The 27,512-nt window shown below is 43.0% G+C and overlaps 1 protein-coding gene across 22 annotated transcripts in view; it reads left to right on the top strand.

The window, feature by feature from the left end:
- The window catches only part of LOC141735446 (CUGBP Elav-like family member 4), a 788,748-nt gene that overhangs the window by 420,886 nt on the left and 340,350 nt on the right, over positions 1-27,512 (top strand). For all 22 annotated transcript variants that reach the window (XR_012584735.1, XR_012584727.1, XR_012584729.1 and 19 more), the window contains exon 3: positions 13,110-13,158. Coding sequence is in view for 13 of the 22 variants with exons in the window: in XM_074568250.1 (XP_074424351.1) it covers positions 13,110-13,158 (49 nt within the window). In the remaining 9 variants the exon portion in view is untranslated. The remainder of the gene's footprint in view (positions 1-13,109; positions 13,159-27,512) is intronic.

The raw sequence follows: 27,512 nt of genomic DNA on the forward strand, positions 1-27,512 counted from the left end.
TTGGCCTTGTTTGAAATTAATGTTAATCAAAACAACATTTCTGATGATGTTCTAATAAGATTTTTGTAGGGAATGAGCACAGCACCTGGAGCCACAAGCAAATTGTCCTGAGTCTTTACTCAAAGCTCTGTGAGGGCATGAACTTTTCTTGAACTTCAGCAAAGTTCACAGATTTTAAGGCTGAGGAGGACAATTTTCATCAGTCAACCTGACCCCTGCCATAAGGTAGGCTAGAGACTAACAAATATCAGGACCAATAACCTGTCATCAGACTGGAGCAAAACATTTAGGGAGAAGGAAAAACACCCGGTTTTGATGTCAGACTTCCCACTCTCCTATTATTTTTTGTTTCTGCTGAGCCAGCTCTTCCCCTCCAAAGTGGCAGTGCTGACATCAGCTCCTTTGGAGCCACAAAATGCTGGTTGCCCTGACAGAAAGTCTGCTCAGGGCTCATACTTGGCCTCAAGTTGTCATCATCTGATTGGATCTGCAGGGCCAGGCATCTCTGTCTCCGATGAAACCCCAACAGCTTCTGAATGAAGCCCTGTAAAAGTGCAGATGTCTGGGCTGGTGAACTTGGCTGGATCAGATAAAAATGTGAGGGAGTAACTGTTTAATTGAGCCATATTTCTGAATGAGATATAATCCCAGCCACTAGCACAACTGCCATATGCCCTCCTAAGATGGCTGTGTTTGTGTCAGGATCTGAATTTTGTGTCTGGCCCCTATTATGGAAAGTTTCTGCCCAGCTTTTGACAGATGAAACTTTGCAACTTGGACCTGTTCCTGAATATCTATCAGTGCTCAACAAACAGCCATAAAAGCTTCTCATTAGCTTTGTGGGTGCTGTTCTTTATATACAAAATAGCCAGGCTAGCTGTGACTGGCTTACTTTGTTTTTCAGGGTCAGATGGACAAAAGAAAGGATCGCTTTGGTTTCAGATTTGCCTGACTTGGAATTCTTGAGAGATGATGCAAGAAGAAAACTTTTAACTCTCAGTGGTGTTGACCCGTGGTACGGAAGCAGATATGAATTGGCATTTACAGCACAGAAAACTGTCAAGACGGAGGGATTCATTCCCTTGCTTTTCCAAGTTCAGGGCAGACTTTTCCTACTGACTTCAACAGGCAGTGGAAGCTCCTGGAGCTGCTCCCACAGTCCAAAATCACTGCAGACAGGCAATCGCGAGTCAAAGGTGCGATCCAGTCTGTGTACTGAAGTAACTAACTTTTTAGTACATTTTAAGTGCCTAATGAAGCAGGCTTCCCGGAGTAAATCCTTAATTTCTCCATCTAGGAAATTGGGTTTGCATAATTTAGTTATCTAAATTTAGGCAGCCAAGAGCTCCCTCTGGAGGTCTCCAAGCAGCCCATTTCTCTGCATAGGCAAGGCCAGGTGCTTACTTCAGGAAGGCATATCATGAGATATCCATGATTTAAGTACAAGCTAAGTCTTTTCATTAAGTGAATAGGATCTCTCCCAAAATTTCCAATTTTCCTTCCAGTATTAGAGCTAAACTAGGGGGTAAGGTCAGCTGGAAAGAAACAATTGAGGTTCTCTCTAAAGTCAGGTAAGGGGCATGATAACCTAGGATATAGCCTCCTTGTCTCTAAAAAATCACTGGCAGCAGTGGGAGAAGTGCAGTGTCTCATCTGTATGTGCACATCATCACTTACTTGAGCATACTCCTGAGACCAGCCCAAAATATCTGACTACAGCAGTACATGACACCGATGTCCAAGATGGCTTCCAGCTCTGTCCTTTCTTCCTCTCTCTATAATTGACTATTATACCAGCATTATCTGTGCCTTGATACCTTGAATTTATGGAGCCTCTAACAAATATGAATTCCCCTTTGCACACACCCCATTTAATCAAAACCTTGCTGGTTTAAGCAGTCTGTTTTATTAAATTACCAACCTATGAAGCCATTAACTCAATTAGAGCAGCAGTTCTGTAGTCTTGAACAACCAAGGGGTAATATTGCAACGGTATACGTTATGCAGAGTATGGCACGTTATAATAACACTGAGAGCTTATACAGCATTGTAGAACTTTACAATTTTGTAGGAATAATAATCTAATTAATTTACTACGTTTTGAAAAGTAAATAATGCAGAAATTGAGACGATGAATAGGAACAGGAACTGGATTTGAATTTGAAAAAGAAAATGAGATTTAGGAACAGTATCTGCTTTAAGCAAAGTACAGAGAGGAAAGAAACAGCTTAAAACATTGAAAAGCAAATAATGCTTCTAATAATTAACATTGCCTACTGTAAAGATGCATCAGTCATAAATTATCTCGAGTAATCATGTATGATATGATAATATAAATAAGAGAGATTTTATTTTCACATATTCATTTTCTTTGAGTTGTATTTTGAGCATTAATAATTTTCTTTTGTTCTGGAATTAAAATTTTTGTTAAAAAGTTGCCTGGTAAAGCCCCAAAAGCTAGAAACACTGGCAGTGCTTGTAAGCAGGGCTAGATCAGGGTTACCTTTAAATACAGAGAGGATTGCATTATAACCTAACTCAAAGAATTAATGAGTAGTTTATTTAAAGTAGGTGATCTAAAAAAAGACAAACCCATGATTGTCTCCTTCTCTGGAAAACTGGGCACTGTCAAAATTAAGATAATCTTATTCTTTCCCTGAGTCTTTCCTTGTTTGTTTTGTTGAGGGTCTTTTTAAACTATTTTTTGTTATTTTCCTTTTGCCAGCTCCTTCAGGAACTGCAGCCCTGATCCAGTGCACAGCTAAGGGGTTTATCTTTAGGCAAGTTTTACACACATCTAATTTGAGGTGTGACTTCAAATCAGTTTAGACAAACCAGTGGAGAAGGTGGCATGGCTGCTGTTGGGTTTTTTTTCCTTCTTGTATAGGGCTTATTTCAGGTTGTCTTAAAATAATTGGACTATATTTGTTCATTAATAGAACTGAAAGCAGAGTACAGCCATACCACCTGTATCATGATAAGGATATGCCTTGAGAAGGAATGCTTCAGAAATGCCAGTGTCCTACTTGGAACAGGTTTAGGTCTGGCCCTCCTGGGGTGCAGGACTGAAGTCATGGACTGCTGTCTGTTATCCTGCGGCAAGCTTACCCCACGGATGACCTTACCCCTTGGGAGAAGGGAAATTAGAGTGGGAGGAAGAGACTGAACATGTCACCCTTGAAAGCAGGACCAGTGTTGAAGGAAAATCACTTTCTGGCTCAGAGTACAGCTAATCCAGCACCAATGAAAACCCTGCTTGCAACTTTAACCCTGCAATAGCCTCTTCCAGTTCCTGGGGAGGCTATGCTTCAATTCAGGCCTCGAGGCTACCTGCACATTTATATCAGAGAGAGCACCTTTATTTCATGATTCTGGCAGTGGGTGAAAGCAGCTAGTTAATTTACATTGCTTACTCAGTTGTTTGTTAAATGGCAATGCTGTGGAAAGCATTTCTCCATGGGCAAAAGGTCTGGCTATGGTTCTTATTTTTGTGGCCAGGCATATAAAGCCACAAGCACAGAAGGTCTAATCTTGGATGGATGGTGGCCAAGCTCCTTTTGTGCTCAAAGCACTGAAATCAATGGGAGCTTGGCCTTGCCTAAAGTCTGCAGAGTCAAGCCAATCAACCATTAGTGGCAAAGGCGGCATTTGGGTCTTGCTTCAGAAGACATAAAGTTTAGAGAGGGAAGAGCACAGCAGGGAAGTGCCAACAGCCAGAAGTCATGGGCTCAGGATAAGGAAAAGATGACAACAGATGTTCATCTCTAAGTGAAGGGCAGGGGTTATGTCTATAATGCCTTGAGTAATACATCTCTCTCTCCTGCTTGCCTGTCCCGCTCATGTCCATGCTGAAGAGGCCTCTGTGGAATGCACCCAACATGCCCAAAATCATGACATGTCCCATATGCAGAGAACACCCTACCTTTCCCCTTATCTGAACTTCCTCACCAAGGCAGCTCCTAAGCATACTCCAAACTGTGCCTCTGCCTGGGCAAGCACCAGCTGCAGGCAGTGCTGGGCCACCTCAGGGCAGATCAACATAGAGAGCATCTGTGAGACTACTCAAATAGAAGGTCTGAGAGCAAGCTTTCAACTAAGCAGTGCAGGCACAGATAAACCTACAACTGCAAACACCCGAACTGAGTACACATTGCAAAACTGATCTAGGACCCTTGGCACATATTCGCATCACTCATTTAAGTTCTATGTTGCCACAAAGATACAGATATTTGTTAGCCATGCTGTGTAGTTTAAGGCTATCTTGGTTGTATCTATATGGATTGCCTTCCTATGTGTGGATTATGCTGTTGCTCTGCCCTGAAAGAGTTTGGGATCACACTATCTAGGCTAAAAGAGAATTTGGTTAGTTTCTACTAAATGCATACAGAGTTGGCTAATAGAAAATGCCAGGGATAGAGAAGAACAATTTTAGATAAAAGTTGGTCTGGGCACATTTTAAAATTGGATGTAAATTATCTTGAAATAAACTCAAGTGGGAAATTAGAAGAGAGGTGAGACTGTGGAAAAGCTTATCCCTACTGATATTAGGGAAGAAAGGAGGAAAGGACAGCAAAAGACTTACTTGGCTTTATATTAGAACTTGATGTGTTTATGAACAGAATTTCACATTGTGATTGCTCATGGTAGCAGCAGGGAACTAGATTTAATGAGCGCGGTGTCCCTTCAAAACTTATACCTCTGCTGTCAGGATATACAGACAAATAGACCCTTTTATATAGCTTAGCATCACCAGTGGGTCAATCCTGGGACGCTTTACATGCTTGAGTATACTCACTGAATGTCCAGGGGCTTCTCACATATGCAAGGGATCTGGGACTACAGACACATTTCCCAAACTGAAGTCAGCATCCACCAGGTCCCCTTCTTTCCCAGGAAAGAAAGGTCAAGTGCAGAAGCCAGGCAAGATCCACGAGTGCAAATAAATACCCATTTGGATGATCAGAGCACCAGTACCTTAGGGCATGGTTTGTGTGTGGTGGCACAGTCTAGCAGGTGAAAGTAGACCTATCGAACATAATTTTTACTGTGTGACTGCCAAAAGCTTTAAGGGGATCACCTGCTGTCTCCTTCATGTGCACAAATGCATATGAAACAGTACTTATAAGATATAAATACTCAAAAAACCCCAGTGCTGTCTCTCATTTTGGAAAATAAGGCTTTGTTGTTCCAAGCTCTGCGATGAGTGAGGGAAACAAGCAGTCGACTCAATATGAGTGATAAAGCAAGCTTCAGCTTTATTGCAGCTTCATCAGACTTTTATACTCTTATACTTAAATATGCCTATTTGTCTTACAACTATTGGCTGTGCACTAAAGATTACATTATTCATACTCCTCCTACATGCATTTTCTTGGGTCCAGGTTTGTTCCTGTTCTCTCACAGTCTACTTTCTCAAAGTTGTTTATCTGACTTAAGCAAAGTCAGCACGACCTTCAGCATCTTCCTTATCAGCGTAACTCGGAATTTCCCATGCAGGCAGGCATAGCTTACTTCTGACAGTCCTGCATGGCGCCGTGCCCGTTCTCATATAGCCATTCCTCAACAAAGCTCAATTGTTTTGTTCCTCTTGCTGTCCTCAAACCTGACGAGGACTGGGTTTCCCCTTTAGACCTCCCCACTTCATTTAAAACCAGAGGCACTGTGAGGTTGAGCACTACATGCTTAGCTTTCCCTAGTACAAACAAAAGGATTTGTTGTATTGGAAAGGCTTTATTTTGCTATTAACAAGATCAGCAGTTTCTTCAACTCAAGCCCAAACTGTTTAGCAGGGAGAAAGTTTTGGATTCAAACCATAGACTTCTTCACATGAACCTGAACTGAACTTATGCCCCCTCTAGGTTCATCTATATACACGAGACAAGTGGAAAGATGAATTGATAGTTAGATGGATGGATTATAATATGCTTTATATGATATGTAGAAAATACTCTCAAAGTGCAGGGATGGCCGGTAGCAATCATTCTCAGGGGTAGGCACCAGAGCATTGACTGATTTGTAAAGGTCAGACCCTTCAAGATTTTTTTTCGTCTCATACATTCCCATTTCAGGTCTTCTCATATATTTGTGTATATGTCTATGACACACATCTCGTCAGGCAGGGAAGAGGGTGGTAGGGAGGAATTAAGAGTCCACTACCCAGATAAGGTTTGGGATAGTTAGTTCAGATGCAATACATTACTAGTGAGTGCTTGCCACAAGGCAAGCCAATGTGATTTTTTTCCACCAAACTTTCTAAAACATTTCCTCTCCCTATTCTTTCATTAATCCAACATTGTATCAGTTCACAGTGCCCACGCAAAAGTAATGTGTATTCACATGGCAATTCATGTAACCACAGCATTTACCTCTATTCCCATGGCAGCAGATTTTTGCTCTATGCCTTACAGCTGCAATATAGAAAAACAGAAGGCTGGTTGTGTAGCTAACCTATGTTGAAGCAGCTTTCCTGGTTTTGCAACATTCATAGAAATTTCCCTGAGCTGAGGACCTGGGTCCTAACTTTTTTTTTCTTCAGAGAGAGATTTCTTTGGATTCACTCTTATGGCTATCTAGTTTAGAACACTGTAATTCAATTATGTCACTCAGAATCAGGTACAGAGTGATTTACTTGAACTTTGCAATTACACACACACAATTCAGTTGTAGGTGATTTTCTTGGCCTTTCCAACTTTGACACTAATATACTTTGCATTTCCTTAGGGCCTTCAATCACGGCAGATTTTGCTCAATGCTGTAAAAGTTATGACCCACTCCTACAAACACATTCCTGCCAGTACCTTTACTCACATAAATAGCTGTGTTGACTTAGAGGAATTACTGTTGTGTACATGGCAGACACCCAAAAAGTTGGCAGGAGTGGTAAAATGAAATTCCTCTTAGTGTTTTGGAGGGAGATTTTGAACAGAAAAAACTTTCCCACTGAAGAAATAAGGAGTAACCATATTTTCTGGAAATTTCAGGGCAATTATTAAACTATTCATACCTCCAATTAACATCTGAGCTATGTCATGAGATCACCAAGAACTACATGCCATCTTTAGGAAGCAAGTTGTCCTGGAATGGGATTTTCTTCCAGAAGGCTAGCCAGCATCTACAAAGATGCAGTAGTGCCCAACAAGCATTTGCTAAGACCTGCTAGCTCACATCAGCATCCTATCCTTTGTGATTAGGTCACAGCAGTGTTTCATCATTGATTTAGAGGGCTGATGCCTGAACAATACCAGACACAACAGAACACGACTGATCAAGAAGAGTTTGTTATTTGCCATTATATCTGTCCACATAATTCAGGCATAGAAATGACTGGACATTTCTTTGTTTAACACCAGCACTTAGATACATTTTTTTCATCAACCACCTTCATGGTACATTAGAGTATCTTTATCTTCATTGTACAGAAAAGAAAGCTGAGAGAGACAGATGTAATGATATGTCCAAATTCATCCAGAAGGACAGTGTAGAGCTGGAAACAGGCCTTGTCAGAGTTTAACACCTCTACTTTCTACACTATACCAGCTCTTTGGGAACTTCAGGAAACATGGACAATAGAATACCTCTCTTTGCAGTTTTTGATACAAAGCCTTAATCAACCCCCCCAATCTGTTCTCAGGGAGTATTCAAGTTTCTTAAGTCTTCTAAGGAGAGGTGGAAAGACTATTATTAGATAGGTGATCACTGTGGTCATCTTCCATGGTCTTATAGACCATACAAGCTCTAGAATCACTTTTTGTCTCCTGAAGTGACTTCTTCCTTAAACACAGTCAGCAGATTATCTCCAACACAGCTGTCTTCTGCCTTGAACATGATCTTCCTAAACATTAGCGTCATTTCAATGATCTTCAGTAGTCTCCTCTTCTCACTTTTCCTTCCTGTCTCAAATCACATTTGAAGCTATTCAGGGTGTCTTCATCCTTTTTTATTTTTTCCATTTCTTCTTTTTATCTCTGCATTTGTTCATTCTTAAGTCTAGTAGAGCCTTAGTTGTGGCTAGAAACATCAGTTATATTAATGACTAATGAAAAAGTGAGCAAGACAAGAAAAGAAAGGGTAGTAAGAACAGTGAGAGGAAGAAAGATTGAGACAGTGAGAAATCAGCTGTCTCTGCTTCCTACTTTTCTTTCCCAGGTTATCCTACCTGCTCTAAATTAATATCAAAGCCAGGGGAGCAGTAAAAGATTGGTGGGGGAGAACACGACAACCTTAGGAAAAAAAAATCATGATGCAGAAAAGCATCTGTCCCCTGTCTAATTCCTGCAGTGGCCTGTAGCTGATGGTGCCGAGTAAAATACAGCAGCAAGCTCTGACATTTCATTTCTGCAGAGAATTGAAAAAGGGCTTGCTGTAATTCATCGCTTCTTGTAACTCGAACCCTTTTTGACAGAAGTACCAGCTCTGTCTTTTAACAGTGGCACCATGGTGGCTGTAATTGGACATGAAAAATGATGTCACATTTCTACTTGCAGGGAGGATTGGGGTGGGGGTAGGTCGGGCAAGTGGCAAGTTGGTGTAAAGGGATGACATCTGGCATTATTTGAATAGATTGGTTTCAGGCAAAAAGAAGGAAAAGCCAAAATGAAGGGTATGAAGTATAACAAGTACAATCATCTTGATCATCTTGTCCAAGGTGTGTAAAGGTGATAGTAAAGGTGTTTTTAAGCAGAGATGAACAATGAAAGGATCAAAGTAAAATGAGAAGTGTGATGCACCTGAAGTTCTAACTCCTGCATCAACCCAAGCGCTTATAGCATTTGTGGAAGAAGGATGTGCAACTTCTCTTCCTGAAATGGGGCCAATTCACAGCTGTAGTGGTACCCAGTGCCCATAGTTCCCAATACAGACAGGGAATCTGAGACAGACTTTGCCTGAGGCCACGCTGGGAACACAGTTATGAATAAAACTCTGGTTTGCCATCCACTTGCCACCCCTTTGAAAATTGGGTCTGTCGTATGTAACCAGAAACCCAAATTAAATTTTTTGACTCTCACCCAAATCCCTTTGTGTCTCAGTGGTCCTCAGCACACCTCTGTTATGGCATTGCTGTTGAGTGAGGCACTTCAAAGTAAATTTGTGGCCAAATTGGACTCTGAATCATGAATGACAATAAACATATTTTTGTGTTTTATGATGGTTTTATGACTATCAAGCATTCTGGTTCCATAATGTCATGAATCTTCATAGTTTATATAGAGAATAAAAATTTTTAGTCAGGTCCTACAGGATAGGAGGGAGGCTAAACAGGAGATAAACTTCTTCTGGTTTAACTAATGGTAAAACAGTATACTTTTTTCACTGTGGCAGCCCAACAGGGATAATCTAGAATAAGGAATCATGCTCATATTTCAAAGGAGAGCACAAAGAGTGTCCATGAGCAGAAGAAAGAAGGACAATTGCAACGGACAAAGCGTAGCACATCCTAGAGGAGAGTTCATCCAGCCCATCTGTCAGTTCAAATGCTGGATCAACCTACCTAGGTCTTTTCTTGTGTTGCTAAATCTCTTTTGAAGACTTCTAGTGATTGGGATCAATAAAACCTCACAGCCACATCTGTAGTTCCTATGATCCCATGTGGATACCCATGTTATTAATCAGATTTGCTGACTGGCAAATCTTCTTTCTCCTATCACACTCTCAGGGTCCACCAAGACAGGACAGATATTAAATATGTCCATACCAATATTCCCCTAACCACTATTCAGAAGACTGCAGTGTGGAGTATAAACTTTGGTTTCTTTGCATTAAACCTGTGACAATTCCCAGCTGAAGAATAAGCAAAGAGCTTGAACCTCTGAATTCCCTTCTCCCCAAGAAAGCATTTCCCCAGACTGGGGAAGGTACATCTTTCTGCCATTTTATTTCCGCACTTATCCCTTTTCTGCTCCCCATGCCAGCTCCTTGCTCCCAGAGTGCCTGTATAAAGAAAAAAAAGTTCCATAGAAGGAGAGAGGAAACTTAATTATTTTTCTCTCAGTGTTTCTCTCTATAATTGGTGTCTTTCATGTCAAGATGATCTCAATTTGTATTATGGGCTTCATTCAGGCAGCACTTTCTCTTTGGCCTATAAAGAAATTGTCAAGTGTATAAATCATAGTGTACATTAAATTACACTAGCCTTTTACTTATTAATTTTCTCAGTTTTTTCTCCCTCTGTTGGATGCTCATTCCCTCCCTCTTTTTTTCTCTTTCTTGGGGATTGTCTTCTTTTTCTCATGCCTCAATATAAAAAAAAAACAACCCACAATCAAATATTAGTTTCCTCTCATTTTTGCTAAAGGGTCTGATGATCTCCTCTGCCTTCTGCAAACTGACCACATCCAACTCAACAACAAGTAGGAAGAGCTCTGTCTTATTTTTCTAAAGGCTAGATCCAAAGCTTACTCGAGTTCAGTGGGATTTTCATGGCCTTTAGCAGGCTTCAGATCAGCACCTACGTTAGCTGGTGGACACAGCTGCATTGCAAGGCTGTGTCCATTTTGGACTCCAGACATGGCCTTTCAGGGCTGTATGCAGCACACTTCCTATAAATTCCTGTCTACTGTGACTATTTCTCTTACTGACTGCTTGAGATGCAGGTTCTGGCTATCTTGAAGTGAGCACCAGGGACCTCTGACCACCCTCCTCTAACCATTGGATTTAGATTAGCCATTGTCTACATTAGGAACCCATAATATATAGAGTGAGTGCAGCTGTCAAAAGTTAACAACTCTGAAGTCAGACCTTGGTACACAGATGGTGTCAACACCAACCTGCTATAAATGCAAACCAGTCACAGTGGTTGAGCAGCTGGGGGAAGTTAAAGCACAGTAACTGAGAAGTTTGGCTTCATTATCCTGTGCATGAGAACCAAGATGGGGTTAATCTCACCTAATTCTATCTACATAGACTACCTTTATGATCAGGGGAGAGGAACAGGCACTGCAAAAGACCATTCATCCTTTTCATCTCAGACACCAATCTTAAGAATGGCTTAAAATTACACTTTTTAGACATTTGGAGTTACATGACCTAAATTACCCTCCTCACCTGTGTGATGTCATATCTTTAAATGCCTGTAACAGCTAGCTGCTCACATGTGGTTACAGGAGTCCTATGGCAGGATGTCCATCCTGCTGCTGCTAAATACATCACCTCTGGCCCTGCTAATATCTTGGGAGACCTGTATGAGTGACAGGTCTTTACAGTTGCAAAAGCAGGGGCTGATACAAAGTTTATCCAGTACCAGATTCTTTGTTGGTTTTAGCACTTCAACTGTCTGGAGTTTGTTGGATGATACAGGCATAATGGAGAGCAGAAATTGCTCAGTAGTGTCTGGAGCCATAGATCCTTCTCTTCCCAAGTGCAAGTCTAACTGTAGTCAGTTTATGGCTAAGTACATTTAATCTACTTGTTCATTCTACTTAATCTACTTGTCAGTGTTGTGGTTTGGCCTCAGACGGCAACAAAGAACCATGTGCCGCTCGCTCGAGCTTTCCCAATACGGGAAAGAATCGGAAGAAAAAGGCAAAACTCATGGGTTAAGACAAAGGCAATTTAACAGAACAGCAAAGGGAACAAGGAAACAACAACAATAACACGGATAGAGGAATATACAAACACGATTACGGAACCGTCCGGTGGACCAGGATGCCCCAGCTCACCACTTCCTGCCCCCTCCCCCGGCAGCTCAGAGTGGGCATGGCTCACATGGGATGGAATACCTGTGTCCCTGCCGGAGCCTGGGGAGAATTAACCCTATCCCCGCCAGAACCAGGACAGTCAGACAGCTTGATAACTTTTTATTACTAAATATGTGCACAGAGCAATTAGAATAAATCTAAATGATTATGAACTACTTTCAAAAAAAAAAAGGGAAATTAGGAAAAAAGAAAAAAAACCTAACAGCCTTGCTGCCCAACTGTGAATAGCCACAAATAAGGGAGGGGCGATATCACCTAAGGCACCACGTGACACTGATCAGCCAATTTGGGGTCTGATTTTACTGGGAAGCAATATGTTGGGAGATTCCCATTGCCTTCTGAATTCCTGCTCCTTGCAATGCCTATTTGAACTTTCACTTTCTTTGGTTCCAAATCTAAAGGATAATTTCATTCTACTTGGGGGTGGTCACACACAGAAAGATATTTTGAGTAGTCCATCTGCATAGTGTATGGATTGCTTTAAATGACATGGAGGAAAATGCAGGGAAGGGCTTTCAGATTAAAATCTCAGCTGGCTCTGATCCAATCTGCATCTCCAGCTATTAACAGGAAGGGTATATCCTCACCCCTGTTCATCAGACACCCACATCATATTAGGCACTACCATTGAAGATGATCGTGTATGTCTGTTGCCCTCTATTCTGGGAGTTAACAGCTCTGGGGATAATGATGGTTCCCAATGCTTTTGTTGAGAGAGAGAGGGACAAGTTGGAGAACAGAAATCCTATTCACAGCACGATGGCAAGGTTTTTATACTTGCTTATGTTCTGATGTGAGAAAGGAAAAAGATGCCTGAAAAAGCAACAGAGTGAGGTGTTTTGACTCATATCCTACCCTCTCCCCCACCAAAAAATCTCAATAGCCAGCACTCCTGCAACATGTGGACAAACCAGATCCAAATCCCATTCCCCAGGTATGAAATGGAGTCTGATATGTTACAGGTGACTATCCTACTGAGCTAACAGTGGAGGTGGAATTCACTTTTCCATTTTCTTTTCATCATGCTAATCTCAAGAAAACTTTGCAATTAAAGTTTCACTGATCCTGATGTTCTGACAAAGCATTTCTGCTCTGACACTGTAGTGTTTCCGGAGGAAACAATTAGAAATTTTAAAAGTTATGTTTAAAATTTTATGACCTGTGTGAAATGAGTCAGATCCCTCTCCCAGTGTGATTCAACAGAGCCTCTGTCAGGTAAATGGGGTGACACTGATTTACCTCAGACCAAGAAGCAGCCTGTACTCTGTTGTAACTTCTTTGCTTGCTAATTGCTTTTTCCCCCCTCATGGAGTAAATTCTGGTGTTAACTATGATGCATGGTAAAAAAACAAAGCAAGCCTCTGTATATGAATGTTTGATTCCACCATTAATTATGTTCTCTCTTTACTCTTACAGATGAACAGACCAATCCAGGTGAAACCAGCAGACAGCGAAAGCCGAGGAGGTAGTTGACTGCATTGCTTTCAGACACAGTCCAAGTATAATTGTCTCTGGCTTCTCTCAGGCAATGTGCTGATCAATAAGTAACATAATCACTGCCAAAGAAATTCCCTCTGCAGCAAAGATTCTCTTTATTAAATCTCCTTTACTTTGTCTTGCTTTCCTCATATTCAATTATTATTTGATTTTAAAAGGCAGGCAGGTGCCAGCGATTGCCTGGGAAACAAATAACTGCCTTGTTAAGAAGTAAAGCATCAGGTGCTGACTTCAAGTTTAACAGCAATGATGGCAATGTAGGATTTTCAGACCTAAGTTGGGCTGAGCTGCAGAGGTGTTTAATTTGGTTAGGATAAAGCAGATATTTTATGGTTTTGCTGACCATGTTGTTTCTGCTTGGACTGAAGCAACTCTGCTTTTGGAAAAAGTAAATTCTGAGGTAGCAGAGTTTTCTGCACCTTTATCAGCTTATCTGGATAAACCTGTTGTGGAAACTGAACACTTCTCTCATTCTCAGGAGTTATTCAGGATTTGTACAGGTGTAGGTGAAATGAGAAGCTGGTCTTCTGCTTTTCCATCCTGCACAGTGGACTTGAAAGGCTTGTCTAAGTGACAATTCAATAGATCACCAGTGATAGGGTGTTTCCCGTAAAAGGTTTTCTACCAGAACTGATGTGGTGATACTTCACACTACTCTTCTAATAGGGGTCTGTTTGTCAGATCAAACACAGAGCTCACTGAGAAAGTGTGAGATGGTCTGCTATGCCGACTAAATTACCATTTGCTTTTTTTCTTATATCTGTACATTTATATATATACTCGCATATATATAATGACATGGTGCTTTCTTCCTCTCTATCCCTATCTCTTTGTGGAAAAAAAGGAGAGGCTTTTGCCCATATATGCATTAAAAAAACTAGTGGTTATGTATCATATAAATGTGGGAGTATATTTTGTCATTTAGTAATGATGTGGCTCTTAGATGTTTGCAAACTCTTTAATTTCCACCATAGATGTAAACGCTTCCTCATTTATGGGACAACTATCCTTGTGCTGGCATTAGTGGAAATCCCCAGCAACAGCTACTTAAAAGGAGTAAAATGCCTCACAGACAAAGGACACTGAAATTGTGTTCTTTTTTCAGTTGAAAGCTTTGGATTCCAGAGGCTTTGCATTAGTGTGAGGCTGAAACTCTCCAGTAACTCAAGTCATTGGAAGACTTTGTACATAGCTTGTAGTTAAAGGGCTGATGTTATGGAGTGGTGAAACCGACAGGTCAACAGAGGCTCTGTAAGGAAGGGCTGTGGTGCCGTGTAATTGCAGAGCAGGAGAAGAGCTGAGTGCTGGAAAAACGCCAGAAAGCCCAGGGATAAATATTGCACTTTTAGAGTTCCTGTAAAGTAAGTTCAGGGGAATTTGGCCAACACTGGGCAGAAAGTATTTGATGGGCTCTATAATGGCAAGTTCTGCTGTCAAGGGCCACGGCACATTTCTAACCTGCAACAAAGGCATGTAACATCATACAGAATCATTCGGTGGTTTTTAACAGAACTGGGTCAATTTGCCCCCTTTCCCTTCCCATCTGACAATCTGGCTCCATGTCTGAGTAGGAGTGGATAAGCCATGGGCAGTTGTCAATGCCAATCTCCTAGGGAAAAAGGGAAAGGCTCAGCTGCCTGGGCGAATGAGGGGACATTATGCACATTCCAGTGGAGCTTGTGCTGACAGCAAGAGTGAAAGGAAGGCCTTTTGTCTATTTAATTAGACATACCAAAAAATAATAATTAGGCTGGCCAATTTGCTTAGTGTGCCTACAGGGTATGTAGCTCCCAATCACTCCTTTTTTTAAAAAAAAATGCAAATCACTAATAGAGAACACATGCCTGACTTTCTGGGAAGGGTTTTCAAACTCTTTTACTAAGAGCAGCTGCTTTCAGGAGGGGTGGTTTGATTCCACATTATTCATCACACCAGTGGTTCTCTCCCCATTGTATTTTAGCTAATTATCTCTCCAACACACACAAACTTCATATTTTCTCACCCACTGCACTCTTGTATCGCTCCTATCAGTGGTGATCATAATGCAGGGGCCAAGCGGGTGCACTCATCATTGGCATGAAAGACACGTTGTCTTAATTCCCCACTGACAAGTTGCTTCTGGGCTGGTGATGTTTCAGGATGGCATGACTCAAGGGCAACTATGGGAGAAAAGAACAATCGGCACCCAAGGGAGGCATTGTATGAAAACTTATGTTCTTCACGAGCCCACTGGTTAAAGCAGGCATAGCAAACAAAATGCTAAAAAGGAGGCCGTGTATCTTAAGAGCACATCAAAAGACTTCATTAGGGCTGCAAGATAAAGGTCAACTTCAACAACAAAGAAACTTAAGTTGTAGCTTATTATACCCCACCCGTGTATTGGGGTGGGACATGAGGGAAGAAAAGGGCTTGGAAAATGAAGCAGCAATTCTGCACAGCACAAGTCTTCGGTCTGCCCAAAGCCCATGCTCTGAATACACCTCTGTCTTCTGTCTTATGGGGAGTTTTGGTGCCAGGACAAGGTATTAAAGAAAGAATGTAGTGCTGTTTGAAACTCTAGTTTGCAAGGAGGCTTTTACTGGAAATGGTGAGCAGTATTCTTGAGGAAGTGATATTGTGTTTTATATAGGGACAAATACCTGCATTTTGCTAAAACATGAATCTTTGACTTTTCCAGTAAGTTCTCCCACAACACAGTGCTGCTAGGAGTCCAAAATTTACTCTATCCCCCAACCAGATTCTGTTCAGCATTTTTACTCCGTTGTTTTCGAGTCTGGATTTTGTTGGTCTTTAACCCTTCCTGTGTCTTGATCCTCAGTTGAACTGAAAGTAGGTGCATTAGCATTTAGTGTGTGCGAGTGAGAATTTAGACTATCAGACCATCTAGGTTTGGGTAAGGATGCAAAATGTTGCTTGGCACAAATTACACTCAACCCAACAAAATGGAAATGCTAAGTGCCCCTTATTAGTTTTGCTGGTTTTATTTTGTTTGTTAATCCCCATATTGGACTAGGAGCAAGACAGAGTGCAATCCTTTTAAATAAAAACTGGGATTATTTACATTTGCCTAATCTCACAGGAACTAGAAATGAATGTATTCTCACTACATTTCTCTAGGGAAACAGTCTAAATTAATGGGAAAATTTTGCATTTTGCATTCCTGCCTGTTTGTGCATGTGTGTATAGTCAAGCTACAAAATGTTATATAGGGGTATTCCTTCTACAAAATGCTTCATGAAGCTTCAAATACCTGATCATAAGGTCAGAGTCCATTGACATTTTATAGAGACTTCAGCAGTGATGGAATTGATAGAATGTGATAAAAAGGCAACAATTCTGTATTTCGTTCTGAAAAATCAGAGTGCAACTCTAGCTCTATTAAGAGTATCTTAAAAACTCTCATTGACCTTTGTGTTGTCCAAATTTAGCTTGATGATACAGAAACTACTTCACCATAGATTAGATAGTCCAATATGATTTTAGGGATGTAAGCTATAACTCCATGTTAAATTCTGAACATGTCAAATCCCAATTAAACTGATGATAGAATTTTCTATTATTTTTATCCTGTTGTTGATGATTTTTCCTTGTCTCATATTCATCTCTAAAAATAGTCTGTAGATATCAGTGACTTAAAGTTTTGCAAACTTAGAGAAAGATTTCAAGTCTGTTTTGTGGTTTGGAGAAAAAGTTTGGAGCCATTTCTTATTTTATCCACAATATCTCTAGTTCTCACTAGACAACTCTCACTGCAGCTGGCAGGGTTAACCTATGATAAACACAGCCTCAAAGTCCCACTAGGTTGTACAGGGAGTAACATTTTTTAAAAGGAAATTACTCTCCTGCTACTCTAGTTGCACACCATTAGTGATGCTTAGATGCTCCATTGCTCCCACATTTGTCTCAAAGGACAGAGGAAGGTCCATAAAGGAAGGCATACAAAGATGCACGCAGTGTACTACACAGGCCCAATGTTGTCTCTACCAAGAAACACTTCACGGTGGTTTTGGGGTCCTACTGAATTTTATGGAAGAGATACAGAAAGTTCCTTGACTAAAGAAAATAAAAAGGCAAAGTCCAAAGTGGTTTAGAGTTGAAAGGGTACAATGTCCTGCAGAGAGGGTGTTGAGAGATTTATAGGAGAATTTGCAGTTCATCCCATTACAGTGTTTTCTGCATGCAAGACTTCACAAATCTACTAAAGCTTCTGTCTGTGTTTGTGCTTTCAAGCAAATTTGTTTGTGTATGTTTGAGGGAGGCATGTGCAGTGTGTCTTTTTTGTCTGTGTCGTGTTAAAAGGACTGTAGTTTCGATATTTGTCTGTCAGAGTCCCAGGACTTTCACTGATTTACTATCAGAGTCCCACCAAAGGACTTTCACTGAAGCAGATTCACAAATAATCAAAATCAGTTATTTTATTGAGAGCAACAGAAGCAGATTTGAGATTGCCATTGATAAATTCACTGACTACAGTAGCGCTAATTACTTAAGGTTAATATTGCTAGCAAAAATAATGATAATACAACAACCCGGGGTAACATTCACCAGAGGGTGAAAGGCGCAGCGCTTACCCAGAAAGGCATCCCTGCCTGGGGTGGAGGGAGAGAACACAGCCTGTCGACTGGTCCATCAGGTATCAGGTTTCTTCTCTCCCAATTTAACAGTCATTTTCTCCATCCTTTTATCCCCAAAATGACGAGGTTTCCCTCCCCTAGGTGATGTGCAGTATGATTTGGGTGGAGAGACGAGTGCTATAGTCATATATGTTTAGCATGATCTCTAAAATCTTCATTAGCATATACAGGGGTGTCAACTTTAATATGCATTTCACAGGTAATGAGGCAAAGGTCAATTACCGGGCATGGTAGCCTCTCAGGGAAACAGAGAGCTACACAAAGTCTCTGTTATCTTGATTTTACTGTCTCTGCTGACGAAAAGCAGGGCTGTCCTGGCTCCCCAAGACTACCCCGTCATTTATGTATCCTGTGATAGCCGGACAAGCCTTCACCCCCCTGGGTTGCACAAGAGATAGCAAAGCCAGTCTTAATTGCTCTTTGAGCACAGAGACTTCACCTCATTATCCAAATTCCACAGTCTGCTGTTTGGGGGATGTGACAGCAGCAGCTGGAAGGTTTGGACTTATATTTCAACTGACTTGCATTGTTTCTCTACCCCTTACTCAACGTGTAGGCTCTGAAATTATCTGCTTGGCTTCAGAGCAAAATGTCCAAGCACTCATTTACAGTAAACAGCAAAACACCAGTGCCTTGCTCATGCACTATGATCTATTTAATTTTATTCCCTTCCATCAGCTCAGCAATGATGATAGGGGCAGAATGGCCTCTCCACAGTTTCTAAGCCCTGTTTTCCTTTGGGACAAAAGTCTGTATCTATTTCTTATTTCATCCAGGCCATTTCTAACACTCATTAGCTCTCTGCTGCAGCTGGCAGGGTTTATCTGTGACAAGCACAGCCCCAGGTCTCACGAACTATTTGGCATTTAGCTATTTTCCCTTTAACTGATCAGAATTATGTGCTTTCTGCTGATGGCCAAAACCTCTCAGGAAGCTTCCAACCCAGGTACTAGCCAGATCCTGGCCTGTTTAGGTGCCGAAATCAAGCAAGACTTGTTTGCCTTCAGCTTAATTTGGTTTCACACTGGTATGACAATGCTGTGGAAAATGATTTCCTTCTTCTTTGGAAGTGCTTTGCAAAGAGGAGGTTCAGTTGCCCACCAGAAAAGTCTGAGGAAGAGAGTTAAGGGTAAATAAGGAGATAGCAATCTTGGTAGAGTTCAGCATCTCCTCTCCTGCACTGCCAGAGGTTAGGCTATGCCTGCATGCAAGAAGTCCTGAAGTCTGGGACTATGCACGCATCAGAGTTGTAGCTTTGTAATTCACATCTCTTCCTTATCCCTGAGCCACATGCGTTGCCTGGCACATCAAGCTCCATTGAAGCCACTTTACCAGTAGTTCCCTATCTTTTACCTTTGGTGAGCTTCTTTAAAAGATTTTCCACCTCAGAAGATGGAGAGCAGGCTGAGGGAATGTCCTGTTTCCAGGTGGTAATCCATACAACCTAATTTTATGTGACCTGCCACACCTTTTTCTTCAACTGCTCATCTGTTTTTCTTTTATGGTCCCCATATCCATTCATCAGGAGCAGAGAGATGGCACTGGCAAACACCCCCGGGAGACAGATATTGTCAGCCTCACCTCCATCCATGGAAAGATGATGGAACAGCTCATTCTGGGCGTCATCTCAAGGCAAGTATAGGAAAAGAAAGCTATCAGAAGTAGTCAACATGGATTCACCAAGGGGAAATCATGTCTGACTAATCTGATAGCCTTCTATGATGGCATGACTGGATGGAGAGATGAGGGGAGGGCAGTAGATGTGGTCTACCTTGACTGCAGCAGGGCTTTCGACATGGTCTCCCACAGCATCCTCATAGGGAAGCTTAGGAAGAGTGGGTTAGATGAATGGACAGTGGGGTGGATAGATAACTGGTTGAAAGACAGAGCTCAGAGGGTCGTGATTAGGGGCACAGAGTCTAGTTGGAGGTCAGTGACGAGTGGTGTTCCCCAGGGGTCAGTACTGGGTCCAGTGCTGTTGAATATATTCATCAATGACCTGGATGAGGGGATGGAGTGCACCCTCATCAAGTTTGCTGATGACACAAAGCTGGGAGGGGTGGCTGACACACCGGAAGGCTGTGCCACCATACAGAGAGACCTGGACAGGCTGGAGATTTGGGCAGAGAGAAACCTTATGAAATTCAACAAGGGCAAGTGTAGGGTGCTGCACCTGGGGAGGAATAACCCCATGCACCAGTACAGGTTGGGGGCTGACCTGCTGGAGAGCAGCCCTGTGGAAAGAGACCTGGGAGTCCTGGTGGACAACAGGATGATGACCATGAGGCAGCAATGTGCCCTTGTGGCCAAGAAGGCCAATGGCATCCTGGGGTGCATCAAGAAGAGTGTGGCCAGCAGGTCGAGGGAGGTCATCCTCCCCCTCTACTCTGCCCTGGTGAGGCCGCATCTGGAGTCCTGTGTCCAGTTCTGGGCTCCCTGGTTCAAGAAGGACAGGGAACTGCTGGAGAGAGGGTACAGCAAAGGGCTACCAAGATGATTAGGGGACTGGAACACCTCTCTTATGAAGAAAGGCTGAGGGACTTGGGTCTCTTCAGTCTGGAAAAAAGACGACTGAGGGGGGATCTTATCAATGCTTGTAAATACTTAAAGGGTGGGTGTCGGGAGGATGGGGCCAGGCTCTTTTCATAGAATCATAGAATCATAGTATCTTCAAGGTTGGAAAGGACCTTTGAGATCATCGAGTCCAACCATACACACACAAAAAAAACCCCCCTACAATCTCTGCCACTAGAGCATGCCCTGAAGGGCCAAATCTAGACGCTTCTTAAATACCTCTAGGGATGGTGACTCAACCACCTCCCTGGGCAGGCTGTTCTAGTGCCTGACCACTCTTTCAGTAAAGTAATTCTCCCTAATATCTAATCTAAACCTCCCCTGCCACAACTTCAGACCATTTCCTCTGGTCCTGTCATTATTCACCTGGGAGAAGAGGCCAACACCCACCTCTCTCCAACCTCCTTTCAGGTAGCTGTAGAGGGCAATGAGGTCTCCCCTCAGCCTCCTCTTCTCCCAGCTAAACATGCCCAGCTCCCTCAGCCTCTCCTCATAGGACCTGGTCTCCAGACCCCTCACCAGCCTGGTAGCTCTCCTCTGGACATGCTCCAGCACCTCAATGTCCCTCTTGTACAGAGGGGCCCAGAAGTGAACACAGTACTCGAGGTGAGGCCTCACCAGTGCCGAGTACAGAGGCACGATCGCTTCCCTGCTCCTGCTGGCCACACTATTCCTGATACAAGCCAGAATGCTGTTGGCCTTCTTGGCCACCTGGGCACACTGCTGGCTCATGATAAGCTGGCCGTCCACCAGCACCCCCAGGTCCTTTTCTGCTGAGCAGCTTTCCAGCCACTCTTCCCCAAGCCTGTAGAATCGCTTGGGATTCTTGTGACCGAAATTCAGGACCCGGCACTTGGCCTTATTAAGCCTCATACAGTTGGCCTTGGCCCATTGATCCAGCCTGTCCAGGTCCCTCTGTAGAGCCTTCCTACCCTCAAGCAGATCAACACTCCCACCTAGTTTGGTGTCATCTGCAAACTTACTGAGGGTGCACTCAATCCCCTCATCCAGATCACTGATAAAGATATTAAACAAAACTGGCCCCAACACTGAGCCCTGAGGGACACCACTGGTGACTGGCCGCCAAGAGGATTTCACCCCATTAATCCCAACTCTCCAGGGACGGCCATCCAGCCAGTTTTTAACCCAGCAAAGAGGCCATGATTTGCCAGCTTCTCCAGGAGAATGATGTGGGGGACGGTGTCAAAGGCCTTACCAAAGTCCAGACAGACAACGTCCACAGCCTTCCCCGCATCCAGAAGGCGGGTCACATGGTCATAGAAAGAGATCAGGTTGGTTAAGCAGGACCTCCCTTTCCTAAACCCATGCTGGCTGGCCCTGATCCCTTGGCTGCCCTGCACTTGCCGTGAGAGCTCACTCTCCATGATCTTTCCTGGTACCGAGGTCAGGCTGACAGGCCTGTAGTTCCCCGGATCCTCCTTCTGACCCTTCTTGTAGATGGGCGTCACATTAGCCACCCTCCAGTCATCTGGTACCTCCCCTGTTGACCAGGATTGTTGATAAATGATGGAGAGAGGCTTGGTGAGCTCTCCCGCCAGCTCCCTGAGTACTCTTGGGTGAATCCCATCCGGCCCCATAGACTTATGTGCGTCTAGGTGCAGAAGCAGATCATTGACTACTTTCTCCTGGATTATGGGTGGGTTGTTCTGCTCTCCGTCCTTATCTTCCAGCTCAGGAGGCTGAACCCCCTGGGGATAGCTGGTCTGACTATTGAAGATGGAGGCAAAGGCGGCATTAAGTATCTCAGCCTTCTCCTCGTCCTTGGTTGCAACTTTCCCCCCCGGCATCCAGTAAGGGATGGAGATTCTCCCTGGCTCTCTTTTTGTTGATGTATTTATAAAAGCTTTTTTTGTTGTCCTTAATGTTAGTGGCCAAGTTGAGCTCCAGCTGGGCTTTTGCCTTCCTAATTTTCTCTCTGAATAACCTAACGAGATCTCTGTACTCCTCCTGAGTTGCCTGTCCCTTCTTCCAAAGGTGGTAAACCCTCCTTTTATTCCTAAGTAGTCCCATCAGAAGTTCCTTGTTCATCCAGGCTGGCCATTTTCCCCGCCCTTTAGACTTGCGACACTTGGGGACAGCCTGCTCCTGGGCCTTTAAGATTTCCTTCTTGAAGAGCGTCCAGCCTTCCTGGACCCCTTTGCCCTTCAGGACTGTCTCCCAAGGGACTCTCTCAACCAGTGTCCTGAACAAGCCAAAGTCCGCCCTCCGGAAGTCCAAGGTGGAGGTTTTGCTAACCCCCCTCCTTACATCACTACGAATTGAAAACTTGACCATTTCATGATCACTAAACCCAAGACGACCTTTGACCACCACATCTCCCACTAGTCCTTCTCTGTTTGTGAACAGTAGTTCTAGCGAGGCACCCCCCCGGTAGGCTCACCTACCAGTTGTGTCAGGAAGTTATCTTCCATGCACTCGAGGAACCTCCTAGCCTGCCTGCTCTCTGCTGTGTTGTATTTCCAGCAGATAGCCGGCAGGTTGAAGTCCCCAACCAGAACAAGGGCTGGCGATTGCGAGACTTCAGCCAGCCGCTTATAGAATACTTCATCTGTCTCCTCATCCTGGTCGGGTGGTCTCTAGCATGCTCCCAGCACAAGATCATCTCCCTTATTTGCCTTCCCCTTCATCCTTACCCATAAACACTCGACTTCTTATCATCACTGGAATCTAGCTCTATACAATCAAAACATTCCCTAATGTACAGAGCCACACCCCCACCTCTCCTTCCTTGCCTGTCCCTTCTGAAGAGCTTATAGCCATTCATCGCAGCATTCCAGTCATGACAGTCATCCCACCACGTCTCCGTGATGGCGACTACATCATAGTTGTCCTGCTGCACAATGGCTTCCAGCTCATCCCGTTTGTTGGCCATGCTACGTGCATTCGTGTAGATGCACTTGAGCTGGGCTACCGATTTCACCCCCATCCTTGGCCCTTTATCCCTAGGCTCATTACTAGTGGGCCTGGTTTTATCCCCTTCCCCCTTCGTTTCTAGTTTAAAGCCCTGTCCATGAGCCAGGAAACAGGATGTTCCAAGCATAACAGGGACATAAAAAAGAATGAAACATCATTTTGGACAAGCAGAAAGGGGGAGAGAAGACAAAAATGTTGAGTTATTGGCAAGCACTAAATCGAGGAGGGGGGCTTGAAGTCAAGGGCAATGCCTTCCATTATGTCAATACAATTAGTGGCATCCTTATGTTCAGTTATTTGCATTAACAGCGAAGCTAATGCCAGCAGAGATCAATGCTGAGATTAGTGATGTCCAAATCAACATGCTTTTAAGCAAATTATTTCCACATTCTGGGTCCCTCCTCTAGTTAGTAGTATGAATCTTTTGTGGTGTCTGCAGCTCCATCAGCAGATGTCTCTTAAGGGCTCCTATCTCTTAAATATAGTCATCCTAACATTAGTAACACTTGCACAGTAAGCAGGAATATCAGGTCAATAGATCCACTCACTGTGTGTCCTGTACATCAGCAATGATAGCCAGAAGCAAAATCTTCCTTTTGCATTATTTATTAATATTACCATTATTGTTGAGAATATTTTCATTTCCTTTTTCTGCTGTCCTCTGTCACACAATCTGATCTGCTTATTTCTTCTACCAAAATGACACTGCTGTCTCATAGCATCATCCTAAATAAATAAATCACACAAAATCCCATGAGCAACCTCTATCATGTTGCAAAGGCAAAGCAATCAGGCAGTCGTGGTCAGTAGTAGCTCCTCAATATGATGACAACATGCTTCAGATGACAACGCACCTCCTGCCAACAGGAGGTCTGGGAGCTTAAGGTCGTAAGGAGCAACTCTGAAAAGATGCCTTTGGTGAGAAGCTGGTGAGAATAAAACTAAATCTGGCTATCTTAAAGTATCCCAAGGATTTCTTAAGGAAAATATCCTTGACCCAAAGTGTTCTGCATCCAGCCCACAGTCAAAATTATTACTTAGTCCTATGTACCTGGCTGGGTATTGATCCCCATTCAGCTATTCCTATATATTCTTCTCTGTCTTTGGGCCCTTTTATAGAACATAGAAATTCTCCAGATTTGCTTCTGCCCCTGCAAACATTTGGACTTGAGAGACATCGAGTGCCTTTTGGCATTTTGAACATGTGCAATCATCAACGATGGTGCTTTCTACAGCTCAGTGGAGACCACATCCAGATTACTCGATGTACTCTGGGCTGGAAAGATATTGGCAAGGGCTGATCAAAGTAAGTTTGACAACATTTTTCTGCTGAAAAATCATGTTTTCAAAAAAATGCATCATTTTTCAGTAAGAAATCATCAAGGAGGTCTCCTAGATTCAGGCTTGAATTTATTTTGAAAATTAGTGACAGTGGGAGAGAAAGAACTCTGGAATAACAGGCTTTCAGGAAAGTATCCAAACAATTCCCTTTTTGCTGATCAGTCAGCTGTTCTCTAGCATTTCCTTCTCTCTTTCTTTTTTAATCATTACAATAAATCTGTATACTTTGTGAACCAAATTTTCAGTTTACTAGCAACCCTGAAGTTAGAAAATTGGAGAGGATTCTTTAAGAAATACCTTCTTAAATACTGTTCTGTTGTAAGACATGAAAAGAAATTAATCTGAAGTGCAGATCATTGGGAAGATAGTTTTGCTGGGAATAATAGAATAAAGTTTCAGTAATATAGCAAAGATACCAAACAGATGTCCAGAGCCCTGGCCTTGCATATGAATGGAGCAGCAGTGATATCAGTACACTTTCTGATGTCTGGATAGGCAGATGGACCATGATGTGCAATATTCTTGGGTATCAGGTAGTATTGGATAAGCCTTTCACAAAGAAATCTCTACTATAATTAAATACTGTGGCTTTGGCACCTTGAGGAACTGGATAACCTACTTGGGTTCTAATTTCCAGAGACCCTGGTCACCTCCCTCACAACACAGCAAACTTTTCCCCCCTACACATGATATTTCATGATGCCAAGACATAGTGTCAGATAAACAGAGTGCTTTCTTGCAACCATTTTCTTTCCTGATAGCCCCACAGTCCTTGTTAGACTATTAAGGAAAGCCAGAGGAAGGCGAAGAGAAAGTCTTTGGGTTCTGGTTTAATTTAGAGCACCTGCTGTCTTACTGGGTTCCAAAATTGTATAGTCTTGTTGGGAGCCAGGTTGTAATAGTCTTGTATCTGATAAATAACAGCACTAAATGTGCTACAGCAAAGGTTTTCTGTACTATAATAATTGTAGGTGCTGACTTGGTGCAATATATCTTTGCCAGTGTGTAGTGACAGAATAAATAGCTGATTTTAACTATAGGATCAGGATAAGCTTATGCAGTGATTGAGGGAAAGTATCCAGCTAAGTGTAGTCTGTCTTTGATGTGCTGTCCTTCCAGCCAGTCCTACCTGTGCTGGGGGGATGAGTGATGGACTCTGTATTAGCATCCAGTGCTCCTCCTGCAACCTGGTGGGGCAGGTTCACCATAGGGGTGCATTGTCAGGGCTGTATCTGCCCCCATGATGGCTCCTAGGCAAAGAGGAGGAGGCAGAGAGGAGGACGAGAAACCAAATGTTCCAGGGAGCTGTTGGAGGGGAAACAAATCAAGGTCACAGTCTTTGCAATGTGGTCAGTCTTTGTTGGCCAGGACAAAATTAATGTGAGTCCAGACCAGCTTCTGGCAGGATTTCCCTCCCACAAAAGGGTGCCAGAATGGTTGGTCACCATGTTGACAGTCCTGCAGGGGCCAGGATTGAGAGGGGTCTGGTATCTAAGCTAAAATCAACCATTTTTTTCCTGCCCACACCTTGGATAGTTTATCTTACTCAGATGGTTGTAGGATATTTCGCACAGTCATTTTCTTTCCTACTGTATTTTTTTTCTGGAAATAAAATAAACAAAACCCCAGAGAAGAGCTCACATTGATATCGTGCTTCAAGGGACAGCCATCAGGAAAAAATCAGGCTTTGCAAAGTGGTGTCAGGGAAGAGGCTCCCTTTTGGAGGGTCTGCTTGGGATATAACAGATAAAGGTTTTCCTTCTGGGCTAGGTAGTTTTATGTAAGTCAATTTCTTACAAAAGTCTTAGGTACATTAACAGTAACTCCAGCAAGGGACCTTTGGAGCATGGGAAAGCATACAAGGGGAGAATCCTTGCTTCAGTTTGACTGTTACTGGAGCTAGGCAGAGTGAAACGAGGGCCAAGGAAGGTAAAGTCTTTTGCTCCCAGCCACGTGCTGACCCAGGATGAGTGTTCCCTCCCACCACTTCCAACGCCATGTTGCAGTTACTCTGCCCTGCTTTGCAGACTATTTTTCCTTCTTTTCTATGGGTTTGTCAGCTCTTGCTGCTTGTACTGAGAGTACACTTTGCATAATTTATCTCTTTCCTAATGAGGAGATGAAGGCCTGGCTGCAGCTAATGGCACCAAATTAGCTCATCTGCAGTCTGAGCACTGGATCTCATTTACTAAATCTGCTTTTAGCGCATGGGAGCTCCTGATAGCCTTTGAGGTACACACCTTGGAGATGTGGCTGGGTGGTCAAGAAAGTGTTCAAGAGGGAAGAGTCTTTAGTCAGCTGAGAGTTAGGTGTTTGAATTTTAAGTTGATTCCTCTGCTACAGTGAAGGCCTGAGTGAATCTGCCTCAGGTGGAGTTAAAAAAAACCTACCCTCATCCAGGACTAGTAGACCTAGGGAGAAAAGGTCTGCTTGAACAGCAGACCTAGTAATCACTGTACATGTCCTTTTCATGCACACAAGCAGTATGTTTCAGGCAGGCCAAGGAAACCAGTACTTTGCTAGAGCTTTAGTTGCTTTTAGTGACTTGTAAATGTATTTCTCATGCAGCAAGGAAAAAGAAGTAACCAAAAAAATCTCACTGAGGTGGAGTTTTGGAAATTTCACAGGGAAAAAAAACAACAAAACAAAACAACAACAAAAGTCTTTGATGTGCTGTCCTTCCAGCCAGTCCTACCTGTGCTGGGGGGATGAGTGATGGACTCTGCATTAGCATCTAGTGGGCCTGGTTTTATCCCCTTCCCTCTTTGATTCTAGTTTAAACCCTGTCCATGAGCCTTGCTAACTCTAGCAAGTTGCCTGGGTTGTGGTACCTGGAATT

The sequence above is a fragment of the Larus michahellis genome, chromosome W (genome assembly GCF_964199755.1).
Source record: "Larus michahellis chromosome W, bLarMic1.1, whole genome shotgun sequence".
Lineage (NCBI taxonomy): Eukaryota > Metazoa > Chordata > Aves > Charadriiformes > Laridae > Larus > Larus michahellis.